Source organism: Pseudophryne corroboree, chromosome 3, assembly GCF_028390025.1.
Source record: "Pseudophryne corroboree isolate aPseCor3 chromosome 3, aPseCor3.hap2, whole genome shotgun sequence".
Lineage (NCBI taxonomy): Eukaryota > Metazoa > Chordata > Amphibia > Anura > Myobatrachidae > Pseudophryne > Pseudophryne corroboree.
In genome coordinates this window covers 701,914,185-701,938,668 of record NC_086446.1, presented here as the reverse complement: position 1 = coordinate 701,938,668, position 24,484 = coordinate 701,914,185, and the positions used below count along the sequence as shown (strand labels likewise).

Below are 24,484 nucleotides of genomic sequence, written 5' to 3'. Positions count from 1 at the left end.
CTTTTCATCCTAAGGTCTATTGAGTGTACAATTCATTTTACTCCAATTTTTCAGTCTCCTTTCTCCAAAAGAAGAGCCTCTAATCCCCATGACCATAAGACTCGGGGGTATATTTACTAAAGTGTGGGTTTTTGGCAGTGGAGATATTACTCATAGCAACCAATCAGACAGGCAATGTGATAGAAGCAATCCACCTCTTATATAATTGTTATAAATTGCATTAGCTGTGTCTCACAAACATTTTCAGAGGTGTTAAACTTAGTACATCTACAGCCAGATAGAATAATTTCACTAATATGTTTTTTTTTTTTTTTTCTGCTAATGTGAACTGTGCCTGCTGCATCAGGACGGATCAAATCTGCCAATATTGCCATCCCAGCGAGCGCCAAAGCTGTATATGGTGCCTCAAGGCATCCGACCAGTGGTTCAGCTGACTGCCATTGAGGTAAGCCCCTTTTTTTATAATGAAATCAATCTGTGTAAACCATTTACCTTTCAGTAGTCATGGCACAATGTATTTTACAAAGCAATAAATGTTTTATTAACCAAATGTGTCCTGTCTAGGGAAGCCAATCCCGGGCCATTATTTCAATCCCGGGTATCGGGATTGAAAAATGGCCAATCCCGGGATGCCCCGCCCCGCACATAAAATTTACCATATACCAAGGGCGGACGGGAGGGAAACATCCTTTGACCGCTGCTGGCGGCTCCCAGCAGCGGCTGACAGCGCAGTGTGACCTCTCACGCTGCGCTGGGGACCTGGAAGGAGGAAGCCGGGCAGCGTCTGAGCGTCCTGTGGATGCTCAATGCTGATCCCTCAATCTCCGGGATTGGATCTTCCAATCCCGGGATTGAATCCCGGCCATTTCTGGGCCTAAATCCCGGGATCCCCCCGATCCCGGGATTGGCCACCATAGTCCTATCCAATACGGTGATATTGTATTTTTGTTTTCTTTCTCGTTTTTTAATAAAACATCTGTCTCATACATTAATATATTTACCAGTAAAAGTATTTGTTTTCTTAGATTCTCACGTGGGGGTTGCGCAACATGAAAAGTTTCCAGATGGCGGCTGTCACATCACCAAGCCTCATTGTTGAGTGTGGTGGAGAGATTGTCCAGTCTGCCGTTATCAAGAACCTAAAAAAGACCCCCAACTTCCATAGTTCTGTGCTCTTCATGAAAGTTGTAAGTCTGGAGTTTCATGTAGCTTTGTTTCCCATTACAGTTGATGATCTGTAAACCTGTTGTAACAATACTGAAATTGAAGTTGTGTCTTCATAATATAGAAACTGTAACTATGCATTATATAATATATAGCAAATGTGCATACTTTTTATTGCTGTACCTTGGTTTCATGAATCTTATAGTATCCATCCTAACTAAATTATTTTTCCTGTAGCTTCTACCGAAGGAAGAAATGTATGTCCCACCTATCATCATCAAAGTGATCGACCACAGGCCGTTCGGAAGGAAGCCGGTAGTGGGTCAGTGTACAATTGATTTGATAGAGGATTTCCGCTGTGATCCATATACTACAAGGGCAGATGAGGCTCCAGAGTCCAGAGGTATCAGCATAAAGAGAATTATGGCAATACATTCATTTTTTAGGATTAAAATTAAACTTTTGTCAAGAAAAGGCAGATAAGAATTTCAGTGCAGTATTTTTTTGTCTATTACGCTATTAGTTACTCATTAGAAGAATCTCATATAAAAAACTTCCCAACATGTTTAAGTACAGATGTGTCTACGGTCATCATTGCTACAAATAAATCACACGCAATTGTGCATATTGTGCACGCAATTGTGTGTAGCCGTGCCCGCGTGCAACCCGTTCACGGGAGCATTTGCAGTCATGCAATCCTATGCATCGTGGGTCTGTGCGCAGTGCACGCACATAGCTGCAGACACACTAGTCACAGTAAGTGACCCACGTTGGCCGCGACTACTTGTATCGATGAGCTAGAACTCGTCTGTTGGATGCACGCTTAGGCAGATGTAATGAAAAAGTAATAAGTATAGAAAGATAAACATTTTGTCAACATTCTAATCATATTGGCATTTTATCAGTGTCAACATGACAAATATTGATCTTACGACCATGTCAACATTCTCATGTCATCATGATGAATTTCAACAAAATATACCACATCCTCACAAAGTACTAAATATACTCAGGGCCGTCTTTTCATATGGGCTTAATGGGCAGTTGCCCAAGGGCCCCAGGAGTAAAAGGGCCCTAGGCTGTTTGCTGAGGGTCCCAGTTTTCCAGTGGTACCAGATTTTTTTAAGCTCAACCCTTGGGAACCGGAGATATCCAACTTGAAAGCAGTCGTCCCCTTCTGAGCTAGTTAATTGTTCTTCCCACCAGATATCTTTGGTTTTGTGTGACTTTGAGTTTTCCAGAAGGTATACTCTGAGAAGCCGAGACTCTCCCCTTTTAGTGGACATGGGCAGCGTATCTCTACTATGCCCAGAGCCAGAGATATCAGCCTTCCAGCAGCTGGTCCCTGCTTCAAGGTACTGAATATTAAGCTCAATCCACTATCCATCCCTACCACCCTGGAAGTCATGTACCGGGGCACCTTAATTCAGCCCAATGCCCTCTTCAACAGTTTAGCTTTCTCTCTCCTGCCCTAACACACTGTGCCTGACCTTCCTAATCGGATTCCTGACAAAGGGGTACTGGCTATGCTGAATTTCACCAGTTTCCTGCCTAACCAACCAGCCCCTGTGCATCCACCCCATCCATATCTATATCAGTGTGACTCAGCTGATGGCTCCCCCTGTGGACCTCTTAGCCCATGACACTGTCTCTACGGACGCTAGATCCATCCTATGTTCTCTTGGTCCTGGTGACCTGCTGCTGCTGTGTAGGCTGGGGCTGTCGCGGTGGGCTCTGCTGACATGGTGCTGGTGGGCTTTGCAGGTAGTGATCATCTGTGGAGGGTGCCGACAGCCACTGGTCTCTGTGTCTGACCCACCTCTGCCTGCTACTCGGTGGACCTGGATGGATGAGTGCTGTGGATACCAGCTGCCTTCAGTCATCAGTCTCCAGTCATCTCTGCTTCTGCCCCCCGACTCTTTGTCACTGATCTCCCCTCCAGTATATAACACTAACACCAGCAATGTACTTATTAGGGGTTGGAGCAAACTGTTGTATAGCTAATATGATAAATTGCTGGCATAAACCATGCAGAACAGTTAATTAATTCTTTAGATTCACCTTTTGATCCTTTCCGTATTATGATATCATCTATATTCCTTGTCCTCCTGATCAGGTTGTTATCGAATTTATTCTTTATCCATATCCTGTTGTTTTGCCACTGGGCCAAGAAAAGGTTTGTCTAAATGGGTGCAAACTTGGTCCCCATTGCTGTTCCAATGTTTTGTCTATAGTACGTACCTTTGAAGAATAAGTAGTTATGGGCTTAAATTAATGTTATCCTTATTTATAATGAAATCGATCTGTGTTGGCTGTAACCCTGATTCCTTCTCCAAAATCTTCTGAACATTCTTAGTCTTTTGTATGCTCTTTAATAGTATAAAGTGATAGAATATTGCAGAGATTCTTTGCTCCATTCTATTTCTGTGATGATCAGGACCTGGGTCGTATCTTTCAAATAACTTCACTGGTTTGCCACTAGAGGTTGTAAAAGAGTCTATGTAGCTGGATGGATTTGATGTAAGAGAATCGACTCTGGGTACAGTCAGTCATCCTGGTCGTCTCTCTAAATCCTTATGTACCTTCGGTACATGATAGATAGTATTATATATTTCTGGTTTTAAGTACTTGTTTTCCTTTTTTAAAAGGACCCCACTGTTACGACCTTCTTCCAATAATTCACTTAAACTCCTTTTGTATTCTTGTGTGAGACCCCCTTTTAGACATTGGTATGTGTTCCCATCCTCAAACAGATTTCTTGCTTCTGCCCCATACATTTCTTCATTATCATGATGCCCCCCACCCTTAGCGGCTGGCTTGATAACGATCTTGTCATTTTTGCTCAGTTTTTCCTCCTTACTGATGTTGATATTCCAGTTTTGTGTTTTGCTTGGTATATCCCTAATATCTTGTTCTTCAAATTTTTTAAATGTATTGATGAGGTTTCCTTTTAAATGCAGTGAGTAAAATTTAAATTTTCCTTAAATTGTATGTGTTTATAGGTATTGTCGTTCTTTTCGTAATCTTCACAAGTGTTTCTTCTGGGGGGGGTTTTTCATTTTTTTTTTTATCATGCTTCTGATGTCTGGCGCACAGGAGACTTAATGTAGAAATTATCGGTAGAGACACTGTTGTAATATGACAAAGTAATTTACTGTATAGACTTTTTAATTTGAGGTACAGCACATTTCCTCGAACAACCCCAACTCCACTGTAGGTTTTTGCTCTATGGAATCTGTATTCTTATTTAGGATCTTTATATAGGGTAAGGGAGGTACCCCTTATTCGCAATAGCGGCATACCATTAGAGGACATATAACACACATTGAGGAGCTCAGTCTATGGTCTTTTACATTGCATAACACTAAATGCTTATAGCAAAAATTCAGAAAACTGGTAAAAATTGCCTGGGATTCCATAAGGTACCATTATTTAATATATTTACTCTGTATTTCCAGTTTGGTTGAGAGATTCTGCTTTTAAATGATCTGTGTTTTAGGAGAAATGTAAATTGGCTCATGTAGTTTCACAGTAATACTTAAGTGAATCATGGTGTCTCTTTCAGTGGCGCTCTTGTCTTGCGCACCTCCTCGTGATGTAGTTATCGAGGTGGAGGACACAAAACCTCTGCTGGCGAGTCAGGTAATGTGTGGTGTTCTAAACTCTTATGTGTGCTTGTGCACTTTATTATTGCATGATGTCAGAACATAGTGGATATAGTCCTTTCACAAAATTAACCGTGCACTGTAGACTGTTCACTGCAAATAGACGTTGCTACTTCCAAACACAAAAACCTTCACAAATGTCTTATTCTGTTCACCTTAACAAGTGTTATACTTATGTTACCAAGACCTCTCTCCAAATATGTCTGTCCCACACCCGGTGCTGTTCATGTGTGTAACCTCAGGGCTGACAAAGTGGCGGGTGAAGACCTAGTGTGTCTGCGTTTACTGGTTGATCCCAATTAATACATTTTGAGACCTATGCTGATCTTAGTTATTACTTCCTTCCCACTACCTTCCTTGACACATGTCTGTGTATATTAACGGACCCATACCAACCCTATGTGAGTAGCTAACCATTTATATCCCGCCTCATTAAAACTAAGCTTTGAAGGTATGCCTCAATTTTAAAATGACCTGTAAATATTCATTACCCTGCTGGCATTCCCCTACAGCAGCAAGAGAAGTGGGGCCTATCTCGCCTCATGCAGGGCAAACCAACAAAGGTAGTAACCTATACACGTGTCTGTCCCTCTCTGTCAGTCTGTCTGGGTTCAAGGGTTTATCTGTGTGCTTACTCCCTGTTTTGCTACAATACATTTTAGTGCAAGCAACAAAGGCTGATGCTACACCCAATAAGGCCTTCCCAGCTAAGTTTTACATCTGTAAAGATAAATATTCCAATCAAGAAATTTGGGTTCATTTGGTATCGGAACGCTTATTTCAAAACAAACTTGTAAGAGCCTCTGCCTTCGGTGATGATACTTTTTCATACTATGGCTTGAAACAATGCGAGAAATGTATCAAAGCTTGGAGAGAGATAATCCACTTCTGTCATTTTTCAAGCACAGTCTTTAACATGACAGCTAGAAGCTGATTGGTTGGTACTGAGCTTTGATAAGTCTCCCTTAATGTGTTGCCAACCCTTATTCAGTTTTCATTTCTTCGTTAACATGGGCAAAAGCCAGATGGACGGCGTTGTTGCACTTATGTTGATCTCTACATTATTAATGCAGCTAATGGCATTTTAAAGAATGCTTTTACCATTGTGCAACCCGTTGCAGTATGGGCAGAGTACTCCCTCTCCGTAGTGCTTTTCTTTCAGAGAACTTTTTAGCGGTTATGTCATAATTGATAGTGTCGCCTTTTCTAATTGGTATAATGTATTTCTTATTATGTGTAAGCTTGTGATCTAAAATGTATTCAGTCTATTTGTGTTTTTGCATCATTTTCATGACTATATATCTGAGAGGTGACCTGTTCTGGAACACATTCATGAATGACTGCATATACAGAATGTTTTGTGACCTCTAAGAAATCATTTTTTCCACTTTGCACATGCTTGAAAATCCATTGGGTGTGCTATAAGGTTACGCATTAATGAAACGTTGCAATACCTTTAGCCGTATTGCAATGAAACAAGCAACTGTTTTCTGCATGTTACGGACTACTTTAACGCTTTCAAAAGTACTAACCTTTGGTATTAAATAACGTTGGTGAGTTTATTATTTTGCTTAATGGAGTGAAGCAAAACAGCCGTTCAAAGTTTAACTAAACATTTATGGTTTGTGTGTGTTTGCCACCTGTTCATGGGAATATAATAGACTTTGAGGTCTATATACGAAGCCTTGGAGAGAAAGTACCAGCCAACCAACTCCTATCGTTTTTCAAACACAACCTGTAACATGGCAGATAGGAGCTGATTGGCTGGTACTTTATGTCCATCCACTTTCTCTCCCCCTCCCTCTCCCCCTCCCCCTCCCTCTCCCCCTCCCTCTCCCTCTCCCCCTTCCCCTCCCCCTCTCTCTCTCTCTCCCCCTCCCCCCCTCTCCCTCCCTCCCTCCCTCTCTCTCTCAGGCTTTAGTACATAGACCCCTTAGCACAGACCCCTGTATGTGAAAAGTTGGACTTATTGGTGTACCACTGAAACCTTGCCTAGTTTGACTTCAAGATGGAAGGGATATGAAGTAAAGAATTTCCCACTACCAAGCAGCAGAATGACCAATATTTTGCACGCTGGAAACCTATTTATTAATTTTTTATTTATTTTTATTTTTCTTACCAATTTTGCAATCCACACCACTGGAATAAAATAAGGGATCACGTGGCTGGATCTAGTGAAATTATTGGGAATTCACCACTTGTGCCAAGTCTATTGCGATGCAGTTTGTCTCTACATTTAGGGGTCTATTTACTAAGCCTAGGATGGAGATAAAGTCGCTGGAGATAAAGTACCAGCCAATCTGCTCCTGTCGTATTTCAATCACAGCCTGTGGCATAGCAGTTAGGAGATGATTGGTTGGTTCTTTATCTCCATCCAAGGCTTGGTAAATAGATTCCTCAGGAGGACATGTACTAAGCTGTGGTAAAAGTGGAGAAGTGATCCAGTGAGGAAGTTGCACATGGCAACCAATCAGCATTGACGTAACATTTAAAATGTGCATACTATAAAAGTATTCAGAGCAGCTGATTGGTTGTCATGGACAGCTTCTCCACTGGCTCACTTCTCCACTTTAAGTCTCCTATGCGCCAGACAACTGATGACACAAACTGCATCGCATTAGACCGTTTGTGTCGTCAGACAGACTAGAGTCACTAAACTGTACACTCAGTGAGATTTTGATCGACACATGAAATGTCCCCATCAGATGTTGGTTGGTATCTGCAATCATTTTGAGACTTACAGATGCTGTAATTTTCAGCCAACCTTCAGAATTGCAGTGTGAATGGGTTCCTTTAGATGGCTACATTCAAAGGGCGGGTTGAGCAGTGTGCTTACTAGGGTGGTAACCAACATGGATCCGGCACTGAGCAAGCATAGATTTCAAATTCTCCTACTCGTTGCTACTCTAAATGGATAGGAGGAATTATGATAATGCGCTATACAAAATTATGTATATAGGGTATAATAAACTGTACTAGAAGAGATTAGAAACTGAGGTGGACATTTACCAAGCAGTGATAAGAGCGGAGAAGTGAGCCAGTGAAGAAGTTGCCCCATCAACCAATCAGCAGCTCTGTATCATTTTATAGTATGAAAATAATAGATGTTACTTCAGTGCTGATTGGTTGCCATGGGCAACTTCTCCACTGGCTTACTTCTCTGCTCTTATCACTGCTTAGTAAATGTCCCCCTAAGGCCCACATTTATCATGCTTTGGAGAGTGATAAATAGCACGGTGATAAAGTATCAACCAATCAGCTCCTAAATGTAATTTTTTAAGCACAGCCTGTAACATGACAGTTAGGAGCTGATTGGTTGGTATCATCGTGCAATTTATTACTCTCCAAGGCTTGATAAGTCTGGGCCTGACTTTACTAAATTACAACAAGGATATTTAGCTGATAAGAGCTGAAGCGGTTATGTCTGAGAGATACTTGGTTCATAGGTTATGACTTGATAATTCTATGCTAAAGTTATTACATTTGTGTTAGCTGAAATCACTGTTTCACTGGCGTTTTCGTATATTTCAAACGAAAATAAAAACATTTCTTCCAATATTGAGGTTTCTAAAAATGGAAATACGTCTCTAATAGTTGATTGTGGAGTCGTTAATTTACTGTGTTCATAGTCTTATCTCCCATATTGATTGGTGTGATAATTTTATATGCTGCATTGTGCGTTTAAGGATAAAGTACAGTCACTAATCACAAAGTAGATTTGTCATTATTTCGGTATTGTAGTAGTTAATAAGAATATCACAATCGTGCGTTTCACACGTTATATTCCAATTTCCAGCTGTTAAGCAGCATGTCAGCTGCAGTCGGGAAACTGGCCTCTCCCACCACTGTACATGTATGTATGGCGTGTATCAGGAGCACTGATGGGTGATCTCCAGGGTCATGAAGACCAGTGCCTGGGATTTTTCTGTGGAGAGATTTTGGAGAGTGTTGGGGTTTTTTAATTTTAAATACTGTTTAATCTGCAACTTGCATGCTTGTGTTTTGTTACAAACAAAACACGTCTTGTAGATTTTTGTTTTTGTTTTTTTTTGTTATAATCATTTCTTGCACCAAAGTACACTTAGGAGAAATGAGTCGCTTTCTGCTTTTCTAATTTGGGGTTTTTCCAAATTTGACGCTCTCCAAAATTTACACAAATGGGTTGATGGGAAAATATCACTTTAAAACCAACTCCACATCATATCACTGAGCACATAATGGAGCTTGTATGGCTATGCGTACCATCAGTATGGATATCTTACACTCATTGCTAACCTTGGCAGAACTCATTGACCTGCTAATTTGTCTAACAGAACTGTCTCCATTATGACGATTGACTAAAGTGTACCTGTCTTCTAATCATGGAGGCAGCCATTTTGTTGGCTGAGCCACTATAAATGAGAATACATCTTATTGAGCCTCAGTCCTTACTAATCCTTAGGGTACATTCACTTGGTAACAGTATTTTGCAAGAAGTCTTCTGAAAACGTTTCTTTGTGTGATTCGCACAAATATTAGGTTTTCCCAGAATGTAAGAAGGCGTGACTGCAGCAGATATCTGTTTAGTCCCCCGCCCCCTAGGGTCTGCTACAGTAAATGATTAAATGTACCACGCTCCAGGGAAGCAAAGCTTTTTAGAGTTTGGTCTAAATAGGTAACGCAAGCTTTGGCCGCTACAGCTTATGGGCCATATCTTGAAAAAAAAAAAAAAAAATTGGGAGAGGGATCAGAAAGATCCTTCTCCATTAACTGTTACGTCCACGTGTCTGGTTCGATGACTACGCATGCTCAGTCAGAATGCCAGGTCTGAATCCGGAAGTAAAGTGTTTGCATGAGTGATCGCTTTACTTGTTACACTTTGTACACTGTGTGCATGTCACTGCATGTGTTTTTTAATTCTTTATACATTGCTCCAATAATTAATTTCTTATTGCGACAATGCGAAATTTATACTTATCGGGGCTTTTTTAAAGTTTTATGCACACCCAACGGTTTACGTACAACAGTGCATGTGCAGATCTTTTTGCAATATCACATGTGGAGTGAGGACAGTCACGGGGAGTATTGCAGAAAACAGGGACGCTGCGCAGTGCAACCACTCCCCCTCCCCGCGACCGCAGCTCGCTGTTCAGTTGCGTACAACATTGGTAAATATGCCCCTTAGACTAAAAGTTATCTCAACCCTCTGAATTGCTGGCAGCTTTGTGTATAGGTGACAGGTACACTTCACCAGTCTGTAGCTGATGGTAGTCTTAGAGTACAGTGCCATCACTTTGCTCATGTGTGTTGTACCAGTGTTTGATGTTTATGCTATTGCTGATGTTCTATTTATTGGGGAGGTGGCTCGTAGCCAGTAATCCCATATAATACTTCCATTTGCCAGACAGAGAGGGTCGCCATCTGGTAATGTTTGTTGGATGAGGATACACAAAGTTTTAGCCCAATATTCACTTATATTTCCATATTCTAGAACATTATGCCTTCATGTTCACAATATAGTATAAACCTGGATATGAATAATACACACTGTAGGTATTCTGATAAAGGGCTTAAAGTGGCACTAAACCCAAACATGACGACACGGCTAATCCACTACAGTAAAAAAAATGATACATTTCTCAAAATTACTTGGTTTGCCCTTCAGCGCATTTAATTTGGGAAATTCTGTATTTGTTTGCCTGAGCCCATTTCACATCTAAAAACACTAACTTGGTTCGAGCAAGAATTTCTAACCGAATTTACTTGACGTGATTTAAGAATTTTTCACATTTTAAAGTTTTTTATTCGCTTGCTTGTGCTCTCATCATGCTACATTCACATAGGTACATAATTACTGTGATCAGTTAGCATAATTATGTAGAACAAATCAGGGCCGTTCAGACAGCCATGGGGCTTGGGTACTGAAGGGAGTGGCTAAACCCAGGAGGCTTGGCCATGCTCCTCCAGAAAAAAATAATAATGAAAAATACTATGCATTTGCAGAGACACATGCTGCAAAGGGCCCCTGTAAGTGGTGCTGGTCTGAGCCCCCCACCTCCTCAGCCCCTGGGAAGGGGTTAGAGCCCTGTTCATATTAGCTTACTATGGGTAAATGTATGAAGCAGTGATAAGAGAGGAGAAGTGAGCCAGTGGAGAAGTTGCCCATGGCAACCAATTAGCTGCCCTGTATAATTTTATAGTATGCAAATTATAAATGTTACTTCAGTGCTGATTGGTTGCCATGGGCAACTTCTCCACTGGCTCACTTCTCCACTCTTATCACTGCTTCATACATTATCCCTAGAGTGGATATGGGTGTTGTACACTATGGGGAGAGTATCAGGCTATATATCCGATTTCAGGCATTCGGCCCGATATATCGGATGAAATCGGGCATTTTGAAGGTGTTTCCGATTCGATGCCCGTTCCCGTGAGCATTGGATCGGATCCTCCAGCTTGAATGTGCTGCACATTCAATCAGGTCCGACCTGGGGGCATGGCTGGTATCGCCCAAGATAAATCGTATGCATAAGGACAGTATACGATGTATCTTGGGCCATCCTGGGGGGATTGCCTGCGACATGTGGTTGCATAAGTGTATGGGGCCCTTTAGAATAGTCACTGGGCTGGACCAATCTATAGCCAGCCATTATATTGGGAAACTCACTGCTGCACACCAGCCGCTGTAGATCATTACAGTGTTTACAAGAAATAGGTTAAAACACCCAACCGCAATAGACAGACACACAAATACAATCTGAGATCTGTGACACTATATGAAATAAAGGTGCAGTTCGGAATCGGAAGATTGTGATAGTGAGACAAAAAGACCCCCCACTACACAAAGGAAGCGCTGTGTACAACCGGACCAATTTATTAAATGCTTTTATTGCATAAAACTATTTAAAACAATTACTTACACATAAATGTATCCTTTAATATTAAAAATACACATACAATTGTGACCAATATTATTTGAAAGCCGGCATATTGCTTTATAAGCAGTTATTAGGCTCTGTTTATATCTGTACTGCTCCAATGCACAGAAAAAAGGATGTCCACGTATTAATAAGCGTGATTGTATAATAATGAATAACTCTAGGACCAATGGATATTAGATGTTACAATACCAGGGATTAGGTATATATATCCCCGTATTTATTCCAATGGATGTTATTCCAGAATGAATATTTAGTCCATATACTGTACATTTTATTTCTATGTATATGAGGCAATATGTAAATCCACTACTTTTATGTCAGAAGTATAGCAGCTCCTTATAGAATGATTTTCTGTGCATTGGAGCAGTACAGATAGAAACCGAGCCTAATAAGTGATAACTGCTTATAAAGCCATATGCCGACTTTCGAATGATATTGGTCACAATTGTGTGTGTATTTTTAATTTAAAATTATTTTTTTATATATAATTGTTTTATACAATAAAAGCTTTTTCATAATTGGTCTGGTTGTACACAGCGCTTCCGTTGTGTAGTGGGTGGTCTTTTTGTCTCTCTACACACTAACTTCTGGGTTCACTCAACTGGATAGAGGTGCACAATTTCCTCTAAATTGGGAGCTGCTGTACAATCAGGATTAGACAAAAGTCTCTATCATTGCCTGTTTTATCCAGCACCTCATTGGGTTTAGGCGTGTTATCGGTTCAGAATCAGTATGGTTTTATAAGGCTGTCTCTGCCTGGCAAAGCGGCTTTCAGACCAGGTCATCCCGACACCTGCCATAGCATACATCTATATATATTATTTTTTTCATTCATTCTTTCTTTCTTTTTTTACTATACTCCACCTGCAGCATACATTGTACACCTCTCTCAGGTTTGTAATGATTCTGTCATCTTATAAGACCAATAAAAGGGAACGTTTTTAATTATTTTGCATGGTTTTGGGAACAAAAAAATATAATTTCAATTGTTTTTTTTCCCAATCCCACAATATCTGTTTATTACATACATATGCGAATATATGAAATAATGGATCAATCCCAAAAAATCTCAAACATATTGTATATTAAGCCATACAATATGTGTTTGAATCATAATTTGATTATTATGGTTCTAATTTGCACTTCTAGTATGTAATAAACATTTTAAACTGCAACCTTTGTGTGCCCATGGTGACTGACCATCCTTTTTTATTTTATTTTTATTTGTACTATTTCTATCCTGCTCTAATATGCGCTTTCATTATGTTTTTCATTTTTCTGCTTCGGGATGTTGATCTGGATCCAGCTCCAAGAGAAGGTAAAAGTTCTATTTTATATTTCTGCATTTCAAGAAGAATGAATCAGCGCTAAGCTTTAGCCACCTATTCATGTAATTAATCGCAACAATAAAAGTAATTGAGCCAAACTCTGATATAGGATCCAATCGAATTATTTAATCAAGCCCAATCATGAAGTGGTGTAAGCTTCCTATCACAACCGGTTGCTTAAACTGTGTGTATAAGGTGGAGAAATTATTCAGGACCCACGCATTTTTCAAATTAAATAAAATATGAGAAGAATCAAATAGTTATTGTTAAGTTGTGTCTCATTAACCATTACCATAGGTACCAAGGTGTGGGAAGTTAAGCTACTTTTAGAAATAACTGAAGTCTCAGCAATTCACCCTCTATATCTTCTAGATAGGACAGCCTTGGTTGTTCATCTGATGCAGCCACAATATAATATAAAGGGTGCAATGTAAATGAGGGTTGAGCGAATAACCAGAAGTCATTGGGGAATTCAACTGGGAGCGAGGCATAGCGAAGTAAAAAACCTTGCACCCAACTTTTGGATTACCGTATGTATGCGCGTACCTGTTACCCGCCGCATAAATGAAAAATAAATTCGTTGCAGGGTTTTCAGGGAAACCCAGCGTCACGTAAACAAAAACAAAAAAAGATCCTTACCTATCCACAGCTCCTGGTGGTCTCCCCTCCACCTTCTCGCTGGGGAAGGGCTGCTGGGAAGCTCCGGGAGGGTGATGGGAGGCACAAGGGCTGCTGGGAGATGTGTGTAGTTCTCCAGGAGGCCAGATCCAGGAGGAATACACCCACACGGGTTGGGACACACACACACACACACACACACACACACACACACACACACACACACACACACACTAACTAACTAACTAACTAACACACACACACACACACACTAACAAACACACTCCACACACCTCACATACTCACTGCTGCTGAAAACGACCGCTTCTGACGCTGGAGGAGAAGACACTGCTTCAGAAGGTGTGTAATTACTGCCTAATTAAGCTAAGTGGAAAACTCCAATTTCTTAATTAGTCCTAAGGGGGAAGTGCCTCCGGGCTCCCAGAGTTAGTCCTGGTGATTTTTCCTAAAGTTAGCAATTTTAGGAAAAATCAGACTTGTTATAGAAATCAATGTATCACATTTCCAGTCCAGCAATTGAATATAGCTGGGTTTTTTTTTTTCTTGCACGCAATTGGATTCCCCCCATTTTCTGACTTTGCTGTCTATTACTGGAGGGTAGAGGCAATAAACTAGAGCTCAAATTGGTGGGTATCCAGTGTCCCCTAATAGTCTTCAATAAAAGGGTTTAATGCAAATACAAAAATCAAGTTTTCTATTACAGCCATTTGGGGGACTCTGGAACTGAGACATCTCCAAAACCATATCTTAGGGAGGGAAGTTGCGGTTTGCAAATCTTTAAATCCAAAACTAGCATCTGTGGATGCAAAAACATTGAACCTATAAAACTTTGTAAATGTATGGACAGATAACCATGTAGCAGCCGGGCACAGTTGTTTCACCAATGCCCCAACCTCGCCACCCAGTAGGCACTCACCGACCTGCTGGAATGTGCACTTTAATTTTTTGGGACAGGAAGGCCTGCCCGGTGTATGACTGTCGAAATACTGAGATAATCAATTAAGCAGCTTGTTTAGTTGTTCCAACCCACTCTGTTGTATATCATATAGAACTAAGAGATTTCATATACAGGTTGAGTATCCCATATCCATATATTCCGAAATACGGAATATTCCGAAATACGGACTTTTTTGAGTGAGAGTGAGATAGTGAAATCTTTGTTTTTTGATGGCTCAGTTTACACAAACTTTGTTTAATACACAAAGTTATTAATAATATTGTATTAAATGACCTTCAGGCTGTGTATACAAGGTGTATATGAAACATAAATGAAATGTGTGAATGTACACACACTTTATTTAATGCACAAAGTTATAAAAAATATTGGCAAAAATTACCTTCAGGCTGTGTGTATAAGGTGTATATGAAACATAAATGCATTCTGTGCTTAGATTTAGGTCCCATCACCATGATATCTCATTATGGCATCTAATTATTCCAAAATACGGAAAAATCCGTTATCCAAAATACCTCTGGTCCCAAGCATTTTGGATAAGGGATACTCAACCTGTATACGGATACCAGCAATAAATGTTAAGAGCCCTGAGAACATCCAACAAGAGAATTTGAAAATGACACTGAGTTTTCTGGAGTTATATATTCTAGGCTTTTCTTGAAACGCTATTGTCATCTGTTGATTTTTTGAGTATTCCTTGATTTAATTAAATTTTTTTTTTTACAGAAATCATTTTAATTAACATTTTTAGGAAGGCAGGGGTACAGAAAAGAAAAAGGGAGGGAGGGGAATATCAAAAGAATAACAATTAGCAAAACAAACATCTGGATACAACATAATAGAGCATTAGGGTAAAACAAAATCCCACGGAATACATACAAAAGCATGTGGATATGAGTCTCCATATACCATAGGTAATCGCATAGGAATAACAAAGGAAAGTTGAGCTAGAGGCCCCGAATCAGGTCTCTCACTGCGTCAAAACTGTAATGTAGATATGCCAGGAAAGCCATTTAATCAAAACAGAAGTGGATGGAATAGAATAGGGAACTGCAATGGTCTCCATTTGAGAATTGTAGATCACTTTAAAGTATGAGGACTAGGGGACAACCACATTTGGGCCAGTGTGGCTTGTCAAGTAACATTTATTCTATATTTATTTTACTAATCTGAATACGTTGAATATGTACATTAAAAAATAAATAAACATTACAGCCAATGACTGCTTACGCTCATAGCAGCCTTAATCCTTAGCATATGTGTAGTATAATAGTATTAGTGAGGAGACCGGTGTAGTTGCTATGATATACATGTGTAACGTTGGGTTTCTTGTACTCGTCAAAGTTTATATTTCCCTCCTCGTTTATTTATAAAGCATTAAATTGTCCAGTGCTTTCACATCCAAGTCTATTCACCAGTTGCCAGGAAATAGAATAGAAGTTGGAGAAGACAGATTTAATTCTGAAAAGAAATGGAAGGATGGGAACTGCAGTACAAGAGAACTATAAGGGAAATGTTTAAATTTTGTGGGTGATCCTGGATATTTGCAAGAATGACTATTTATTACAGTATCGTTACTATGGTACAGAATTCCACCGCACCATACAGCAACTAAATTGTGTATTGTAGAAATAAACAGTTTACCAGTATAAAGGTACGTAACTAGCAATTGCAAAATACAGGACGTTCATTAAGCATAAATGCTAGCAATGAAGTATAACATACTCATACATCACATGTAGGGGGAACAGGGTCGGATTAGCCCACAGGGGTACAGGGGAAACCCCTGTTGGGCCCCACTACCTGAGGGCCCAATCCCTTTTCTAGATACTCTGTTCCAGAATGGGCATTTGAATTATATATATTTTACATTCTACTGCACAGGACTATGGTGTATTCTCTATAGTGTATTGCTGTTATTAATCTAGTACATTTTCATGCATGCACTAGCAGTATTTACTATATATATTTATCAAAGGGCCTAGACCTGCGCTCTCTAATGGTTAGCCAAGCCTCTGTGGTGGCTGGCCACACCCCCCTCAGGGGACTGACCACACCCCTAAGCATGGGCCCCTACCACTGCATTACCCCCAGTGGGCACTTCACGCCCCAGTCCGACACTGAGGGGGGATGATGTACAAGTAATTGATGTGGAGGCATACAAGTAGTCTGGAAGAGATAGGGAACTACTTGTGAGAGTTTGCAATCTAAAGAGAAGGGCAAGGCTGAGATTTGGGGGGGGGGGGGGCAGTGTACATGGAGTGAGGATGTATGCATGCTGAGCTAGTGGGAATGTATGTAGATGGAAGAATTTAGGCTTTAATGAATAGATAGTAACAATTAGAACTTTGGGGGCTGGTGGTAGTCTAATTAGATGTGGAAGTTTATTGCATTGTAGGGGAGCGGCATGGGAGGTTTGAGGGCGAGAGGATCCTATCCAGGCAATATATTGGAACTGTTACCAAACATGTTTGGGGGAGAGGCTGGATTTGAGGAATAAAGAGGTTGTGTAGTCAGGCTTGGACTGGCCCACAGGGGTGCAGGGGAAACCCCTGATGTGTCCCATGACCTGAGGGTCCACCTACTCCTCTAGGGATCAGGTTCCTGACTGGGCACATTATACATAAGTTACGTTATACTGCACAGGACTATGGTGTATGTTCTACAGTACATTGCTGCTGTTAATCTGGTACCATGCATGCACTAGCAGTATTTTACTGTATATATTTATCAAGGGGCCCTGACCATGCACTCTCTAATGGTTAGACAAACCTCTGTGGTGGCTGTCTACACCCCTAAGCATGGACCCCTACCACTACATCCCCCTGGTGGGCCCTTCATGCCCCAGTCCTATGCTGTGTAGTCAAAGGTGGCAGCCAGACATTGAATAACAGGAGCAGAGCACAGTGCATTGCTATTCCCAGCGGGAGAGATGTGAGGGATTTCAGAACCTCTAAAAATAGGGAAGATGAGGAGTTCCATAGCAAACATGTTAAGCTTGAGACAGTGTTGGAACGTCCATGTGTTTATGTTGGAGAGACACAAGAAAGGAAAGAAGTTGGGAGGGGAGGTAGATCTAGTTATCAGCATAGATGGGGTCTGGTCTCCCGTGAAGACGATAGGTGGAATTTTAGGAATATTAATTTGGCTCACAACATTGCTGATTTAATGGCATTGCTCAGTGACGTCCCTATGAGAGGCTGCATTGTAGTGAATGTTGGTGTATCCCACAAAACGACTGCCTCCACTGTAGTAATATAGAAAGCAGCCATGTTAAGGTGAATTTGATGGTGGGAATGACTGTAACTGTAAAAGGTAAATTTAAGTATACAGTTTAAAGCTTTTAAATGTTTTCCCCACCACTTCTTATACATCTGAGCCGTTGAGCGATTCACTGCTGCTACAGTCCTTAACTAAGAGCGGAGCCACATTGTAATCTGGGGGTGCTCTCTCCCCATGGCTGATCTATAGAGGCTTGTATGTAATACATCCTCTACCAAGGATGCCAAGAAAATTTTAGTGCCCCTGGTACTTTGAAGGAGGGCAGCCTGGATGTATGTATCAGATACAACTCACGGGCTTAAAGTTGAGAACCCCATGCGTTATACAGTAATTGCTGGGTTTACTTGGTGTTCTATGGAATGTGATGATTGAGAGGCAGCAGTAGAAACATCTTAAGTCATTTCTGTCTGTAGTAAGTGCACACATTACTGCAGACTGGAGGAGGCTGTTTCCCAAGGTGGCCTCTTATGAGTTTAGCTGATTAATATTCATGCAGAAGAAACCAAATCTGACTTGCACATCCAGTGGTTTGTAACTAGACATAGTATTACAGATGTGGCAGGCTAGCAGCACTTCTAATGACTTTTCCAATGTTTGCTCACTAGGTTTTTACAGACACACGATCCTGCGTTGAGCAGATTTCAAGTGTATTTTAAATTAGAGGGGGATTACTGTAAAACTAGGCAGGCAGTCATTCTTATCTGCTGACTGTGCTTCTAGTTATCCCCGCAGCTAGAAATTGCTGCAATCCAGATACAGTGAACAAAAACCTAAACTGACATGCATTGAAGCTGGATAAGCTGAAATTGTGCAGGCCCCAATACTGTGATCTGTCATGGGCCCTCTGTAGAAGCTCTGTGCCTCTCTAATGGGTGGTTATGGCAGAATCTTCTAGGTGCCACAGAGGAGTGCACATTGTATGATGCTTAGAATGCCTCCTAAGTTTTACAAGTAATCCAAGACTGTAAGAGGTTTAAGAAATATAAAAAAACCCCTCCGTATTATGTAGAGTATGACCACCAAGTAGAAGGGACCACATTATACTGACTATATATGTACTGTATATGGAAATACAATATAGATTATACACTGTACTAGGACATGATTTGTATATATGTTTATGTATTACAGTTATTCTATGCATAGATCAAGTTAAATGGTACTGGTAGGAAACATGAGGACAAGTGTGAGAACCCCTGGTTTACAACGGAGATTGCCAAGTTGCTATTGATTGAACTGCAACTTGTATTATGTCCAGCAGGGGGCAAGCTTTACCTCAAACAGCATCACATGTAAAGCAGAGTAATGTCAGAAGTTCAACAGATGTATCTGCAGACCGTCTTTAGCCATTCCTATTTTCTCAACAGGAAGAAGAAATCGTTGATTGGTGGAGCAAATATTACTCATCCATAGGAGAACATGAAAAATGTGGCCAATACTTGCAGAAAGGTTATGACACCCTAAAGGTAAGATTACATTAATTTCAATTACAGGTTGAGTATCCCATATCCAAATAATCTGAAATACGGAATATTCCGAAATACGGATTTTTTTGAGTGAGAGTGAGATAGTGAAACCTTTGTTTTTTGATGGCTCAATGTACACAAACTTTGTTTAATACACAAAGTTATTAAAAATATTGTATTAAATGACCTTCAGGCTGTGTATATAAGGTGTATATGTAACATAAATGAATTGTGTGAATGTAGACACACTTTGTTTAATGCACAAAGTTATAAAAAATATTGGCTAAAATTACCTTCAGGCTGTGTGTATAAGGTGTATATGTAACATAAATGCATTCTGTGCTTAGATTTAGGTCCCATCAGGATGATATCTCATTATGGTATGCAATTATTCCAAAATACGGAAAAATCCCATATCCAAAATACCTCTGGTCCCAAGCATTTTGGATAAGGGAGACTCAACCTGTATTATGATTATTTTATTTATTTATTGCCTTTTAACAACATTCTGAGTCTCCCATATTCAATTTAGACAGTGACACTTTTTGATTTCTCATTGTTCAATGTACACAAGCTTTGTTTAATTTTCAAAATTTATAATGTATAAAATGTCCTTCAGGCTATGGTGGCAATGTAACTGACCACACTAAAGGGGTAATTCCAAGTTGATCGCAGCAGGATTTTTGTTAGCAATTGGGCAAAACCATGAGCACTGCAGGGGAGGCAGATATAACATGTGCAGAGAGAGTTAGATTTGGGTGGGGTGTGTTCAATCTGCAATCTAATTTGCAGTGTAAAAATAAAGCAGCCAGCATTTACCCTGCACAGGAATAAAATAACCCACCCAAATCTAAATCTTTCTGCACATGTTATATCTGCCTCCCCTGCAGTGCACATGGTTTTGCCCAATTGCTATCAAAAATCCTGCTGCGATCAACTTGGAATTACCCCCTAAGTTGTTTTTTTTTTTTCCTTCTTCGTGACAAAAATGGGACTTTACCATGATTTATTGCCCAATGGTGTTATTGGGCAATTCAGTTGAGTCCCATTTTTTTCACACCTTACCTGTTTTCATGCGAAAAATACAGGGATCCATGTGTTTTTGTGGCTGAAAAAAGCATCTGAAGTCGTTATTTCCATTAGATGCAAACCTACACAGTGCACATAGGAAGGGCTGGATGAAGAGATACTATTAGGTTTTATTTTTGGGGGACATTTATTATTGAATATTTGCAGCTGCCAGATTAACCAACTTCCGGAATGCAAAGATCGGCCTCGCAGCTATGCCATCTGAAGATGGCAGTAGCCTATGAACCTCACATTGCATAGTTAGCTGGAGGAGGGTTCTGCCTGCTAACTATATAATGATGTTTTGGATTTGCTGTCCTTGTTACAGGTGTACCACTGTGAGCTGGAAGAAGTTCACGAGTTTCATGGGTTAACAGACTTTTGTGAAACCTTTAAGCTGTACAGAGGGAAGTCTGAAGATGAGGATGATCCCACAGAGGTTGGAGAGTTTAAGGTAAGCAGGTCCTGGCTGAGCTGGATCTATGGTTACGGCACATGTCTGTGTATCAACTACAAACCTTTAACAACCTGGCACCAAGGTATAGAGGAACATTAAATCTCCAGAGAATGTGCTAAAGGGAAACTTTGTACACAATAAGGGGTCTATTTATCACCTATTTATCCAGGATGTGGATGACAGGTGTTAAAATCGCCCCAACTCGCACTGCGATAATTGATTACATCCCAGAGACATATCCATTATCGCATGCAGGGACAGCTTGTGGTCAAGCTCTGTTCCTGCGATGCTTCTTCGCAGCATCATCAGGGTATTTTTAGTAAAAAATACCCCGTTGTCCTACTGCGCATGCGCCAGCTCCGCCGCGATATCGCCGCTACCACCGCCACCCGGTCAAACCCCCCCTTCCCCCGGACACGGGCAGAAAAAAATAGACAAAAGGGTGCTTATCGCAGTGCTGACCTGTGAACTCACCAGCCTGAGCTGGCGTGATTACAACAGGGCACACTGGTATTTTTACCCTTTTTTTTTTTTTTTTTTAGTAAATTTGGCCACATCACATTTTCCCATTATAAGTATGGGAATGCGATGTGGGTTACTAAAAAAAAGTGAATTAAAGGGTTTGGAGCAGTTGTTCATGAAAAGTGCTCCAAATGCCCTTTTATACATTCAGGTGATACTAAAACACCCTTTTTCACATTATTTTAGTAAAAATAATTTTAATAAATAGACCCCTAAGTGTTTTACATGTTTACATTTACCCCACTTGTATCAAATTCCTGTTTACCTACATATGTGTCCTCATACACCTAGAGGGATATCCAATTAGCCCAGATAAATTACCGGGGCTAATTGTCCCGCCGGGGGCTAGCTAATTAGCCCCGATAAGCCGCGGCACGCGCCGGCTTATTGGGGATTTTGTTTCACCTGCCTCCTGCATGCGAAGCAGAATCCCCGGAAACAGCCCTTTTTCGTCCGAAAACGCACAGGTTTCACTGAACCTGTGTGTTTTCGGGAGAAGGGGATTTTTTTTTTTTTTTTACAAGCGATCCATCTGGATGCCTGTAAAAAAACAAAAACAAAAAAAAACCGGTGAAACATCGTAAATTCCGACCGATGTTTTATCGGGGATAATTGGATATCCCCCCTAGTCTAAATAAACCATGTGGGATGAGTGAGCTGCTCGGCCCTGTGTAGCACCGGGCATTTTTTTTACCCCATAATGTCTTCGTTGCAATGCAACTAGGACATACCGGTAAACTGTGCTGACTAGTTTGATATGCAACACTTGTATATCAGTGTGCGATTGAGTCTATGGGGGATTATTCAGGTCACATTGCTAATCAATGCGGCTGCAGTAACCCCATTGGCGCTAGTGCGCACACGCAGGTCCCATCCTGTGCGTGCGCTAGCAGCCAATGTGATCTGATCGCATCGGCTGTGAACGCCTCTGCCTGATTGACAGACAGAGACATTCGTGGGGCAGCAACGGAGCGTTGTGGTGTGGGCAAAATGGGGGTCAGTTGGCTGCATTTTTGGGGTGGCTGCATCTGATCAAGAAAATGGCGGTGGACCACCTGCATACACAGCCTAGCTCCGGCTGCATGGGGTCGACCACAGATGCTGCAACCGCAATTAAATTGTGGTCGCAGCCACTGGGCAGGCCATTAAGCGTTCTGGGCGGCCCCCAGCATGCGATAGAAAGGATTGCTGATCCTGCTAAAAAGCAGAACCTGCAATTCTTACTGAATAACACCCTGTATAAGGAGCACAACGGAGCTTGGCAGGTATAAAAAAGCTGCAGCATTGCGGAGCTTCTTATATAGATTCAGACTCATTCACACACAAATATACAAGTGTGGCATTCCTACTAAGATGCGTTTTCAGGCGAAAAGACACCCGACATTCGCAGAGTCACACAGGTCCTGGCGCCTGAGTGGGCTGTTTGGTGTGACTGCAACAATAATATATGAGGACTTTAAAATTCATTGTTCACAAGCTTACCATCTAAAGTCGGTGGTGCACCTCTCTGCACTGCAGAACACAAGGGGGCCCCAGACTTCTGCTGTGCCTAGGGGGAGCTGTGCTTGCTCCTGCTAGCATCGTGTTGTTCAGTGATTTATTTGGGGAAAAGGCTTCCTGTGAGGAGGCTCCTGGTGTCTGCCATGGCCCAGGGGATAGCAGAGGTATTGTCGACCATTGATAACACCATGGCTTGAGCAAGAACCATCTCCCCTGGTCATCAGACAGTGCAGGGACCCACAGGGTTGACACCCAAACCTGAATTTCTTTACCTCATCATATATTTTCTATGTGGATTCAATGATATATTATATGAAGTATACTGGAATAAGAAAGAGTGGAAAAAAAAAATTGTCTGTTTGTTTATAGGGTTCCTTCCGTATATACCCTCTCCCGGATGACCCCAGCATCCCGCCCCCTCCTCGGCAATTCCGTGAGCTGCCGGACAGCGTATCTCAGGAATGCATTGTTCGCATTTACATAATTAGAGGAATAGATCTCCAACCCAAGGACAGCAATGGGCTAGTAAGTGTCCATTACTTATATCTGACTTTCCTCTCGTTATCTATGGAATTAATTCTTATATAAAAAAGATTTTTTAAAGGCAACTATATGAGTTTCAGATTAATTTGAACTTTGTTTGCTTGTAGTGTGATCCTTACATCAAGATTACTTTGAGTAAGAAGGTGATAGAAGATCGGGAGAACTACATACCCAATACTCTGAATCCGGTGTTTGGAAGGTACATAATACTTTTATCTATGGGACACTATTTGCCGTTAATGTGGGAATTTTCTTTCTCACTTTTTTTTTTTATTTTTATTTTTTATCATCTTTACCTGCAAGTATCTAGCAGCGGTTTTGCTCTTACTACGTGAGTGCCCATACACTGCTGGACTAACTGCTGGAATATGTAGTTCTCCAAACATCTGGAGAGCTGCCGCTGGCCTAAGCCTGATCTAGAACCTCTTTAGGGATTATTCGTCTACTTACTTCTGAAGAGAACTACCCTGTTCAAGTCACATCTCCATCAGCTCAGATCCTAGAGGTCCAGTCTGGGTTTTATAAAGAGACTCTCTTTGCTCTGTCCATTTGCGTTTCTTTTGGAAGGCTTCTGTTCACCCATGTAATAACATCTTCACCGCCAAGTGCCACATGTCCTAGACATTTCTGATGATCCCTCTCACTTGTATCATTTTCAAGCACTCTCTGTTCATAGATTTCTTTTTTTTTTTTTTTTTATGTATGGAGCAGAAGTAAAGCTGCCTTTCAACCTGTGTCACCCCCAGGCATGGGCCTGCTGCGCTTAATGTGAAATTTGGCCCGGTTGTTAATATCCTTGGTATCTAGCAATCTGGGTTAATTCTATGTTCATGCCTAGTCATACGGCATACAGAGCAAATATTATATATTCATCCTGCTCTGGGAAAGCCTCCAAATCACACTCTATAAAAAGGAAACCAATGCGAGAACCAATATAATTCTGGAGTAAATCTGTATTTAGTTTCTATTAATTTT

General features: G+C 40.9%; 1 protein-coding gene across 6 annotated transcripts in view; it reads left to right on the top strand.

The window, feature by feature from the left end:
- MYOF (myoferlin) overlaps nt 1–24,484 on the top strand; it is a 255,570-nt gene that overhangs the window by 203,991 nt on the left and 27,095 nt on the right. For 3 of the 6 annotated variants that reach the window (XM_063962066.1, XM_063962068.1, XM_063962067.1), the window contains 10 exons: nt 347–445; nt 1,026–1,187; nt 1,402–1,567; nt 4,730–4,806; nt 8,626–8,682; nt 13,056–13,067; nt 19,321–19,419; nt 20,816–20,941; nt 23,336–23,491; nt 23,617–23,708. In XM_063962066.1, the coding sequence (XP_063818136.1) occupies nt 347–445; nt 1,026–1,187; nt 1,402–1,567; nt 4,730–4,806; nt 8,626–8,682; nt 13,056–13,067; nt 19,321–19,419; nt 20,816–20,941; nt 23,336–23,491; nt 23,617–23,708 (1,046 nt within the window). The remainder of the gene's footprint in view (nt 1–346; nt 446–1,025; nt 1,188–1,401; nt 1,568–4,729; nt 4,807–8,625; nt 8,683–13,055; nt 13,068–19,320; nt 19,420–20,815; nt 20,942–23,335; nt 23,492–23,616; nt 23,709–24,484) is intronic. The other 3 variants (XM_063962070.1, XM_063962069.1, XM_063962071.1) reach the window with 1 other exon arrangement.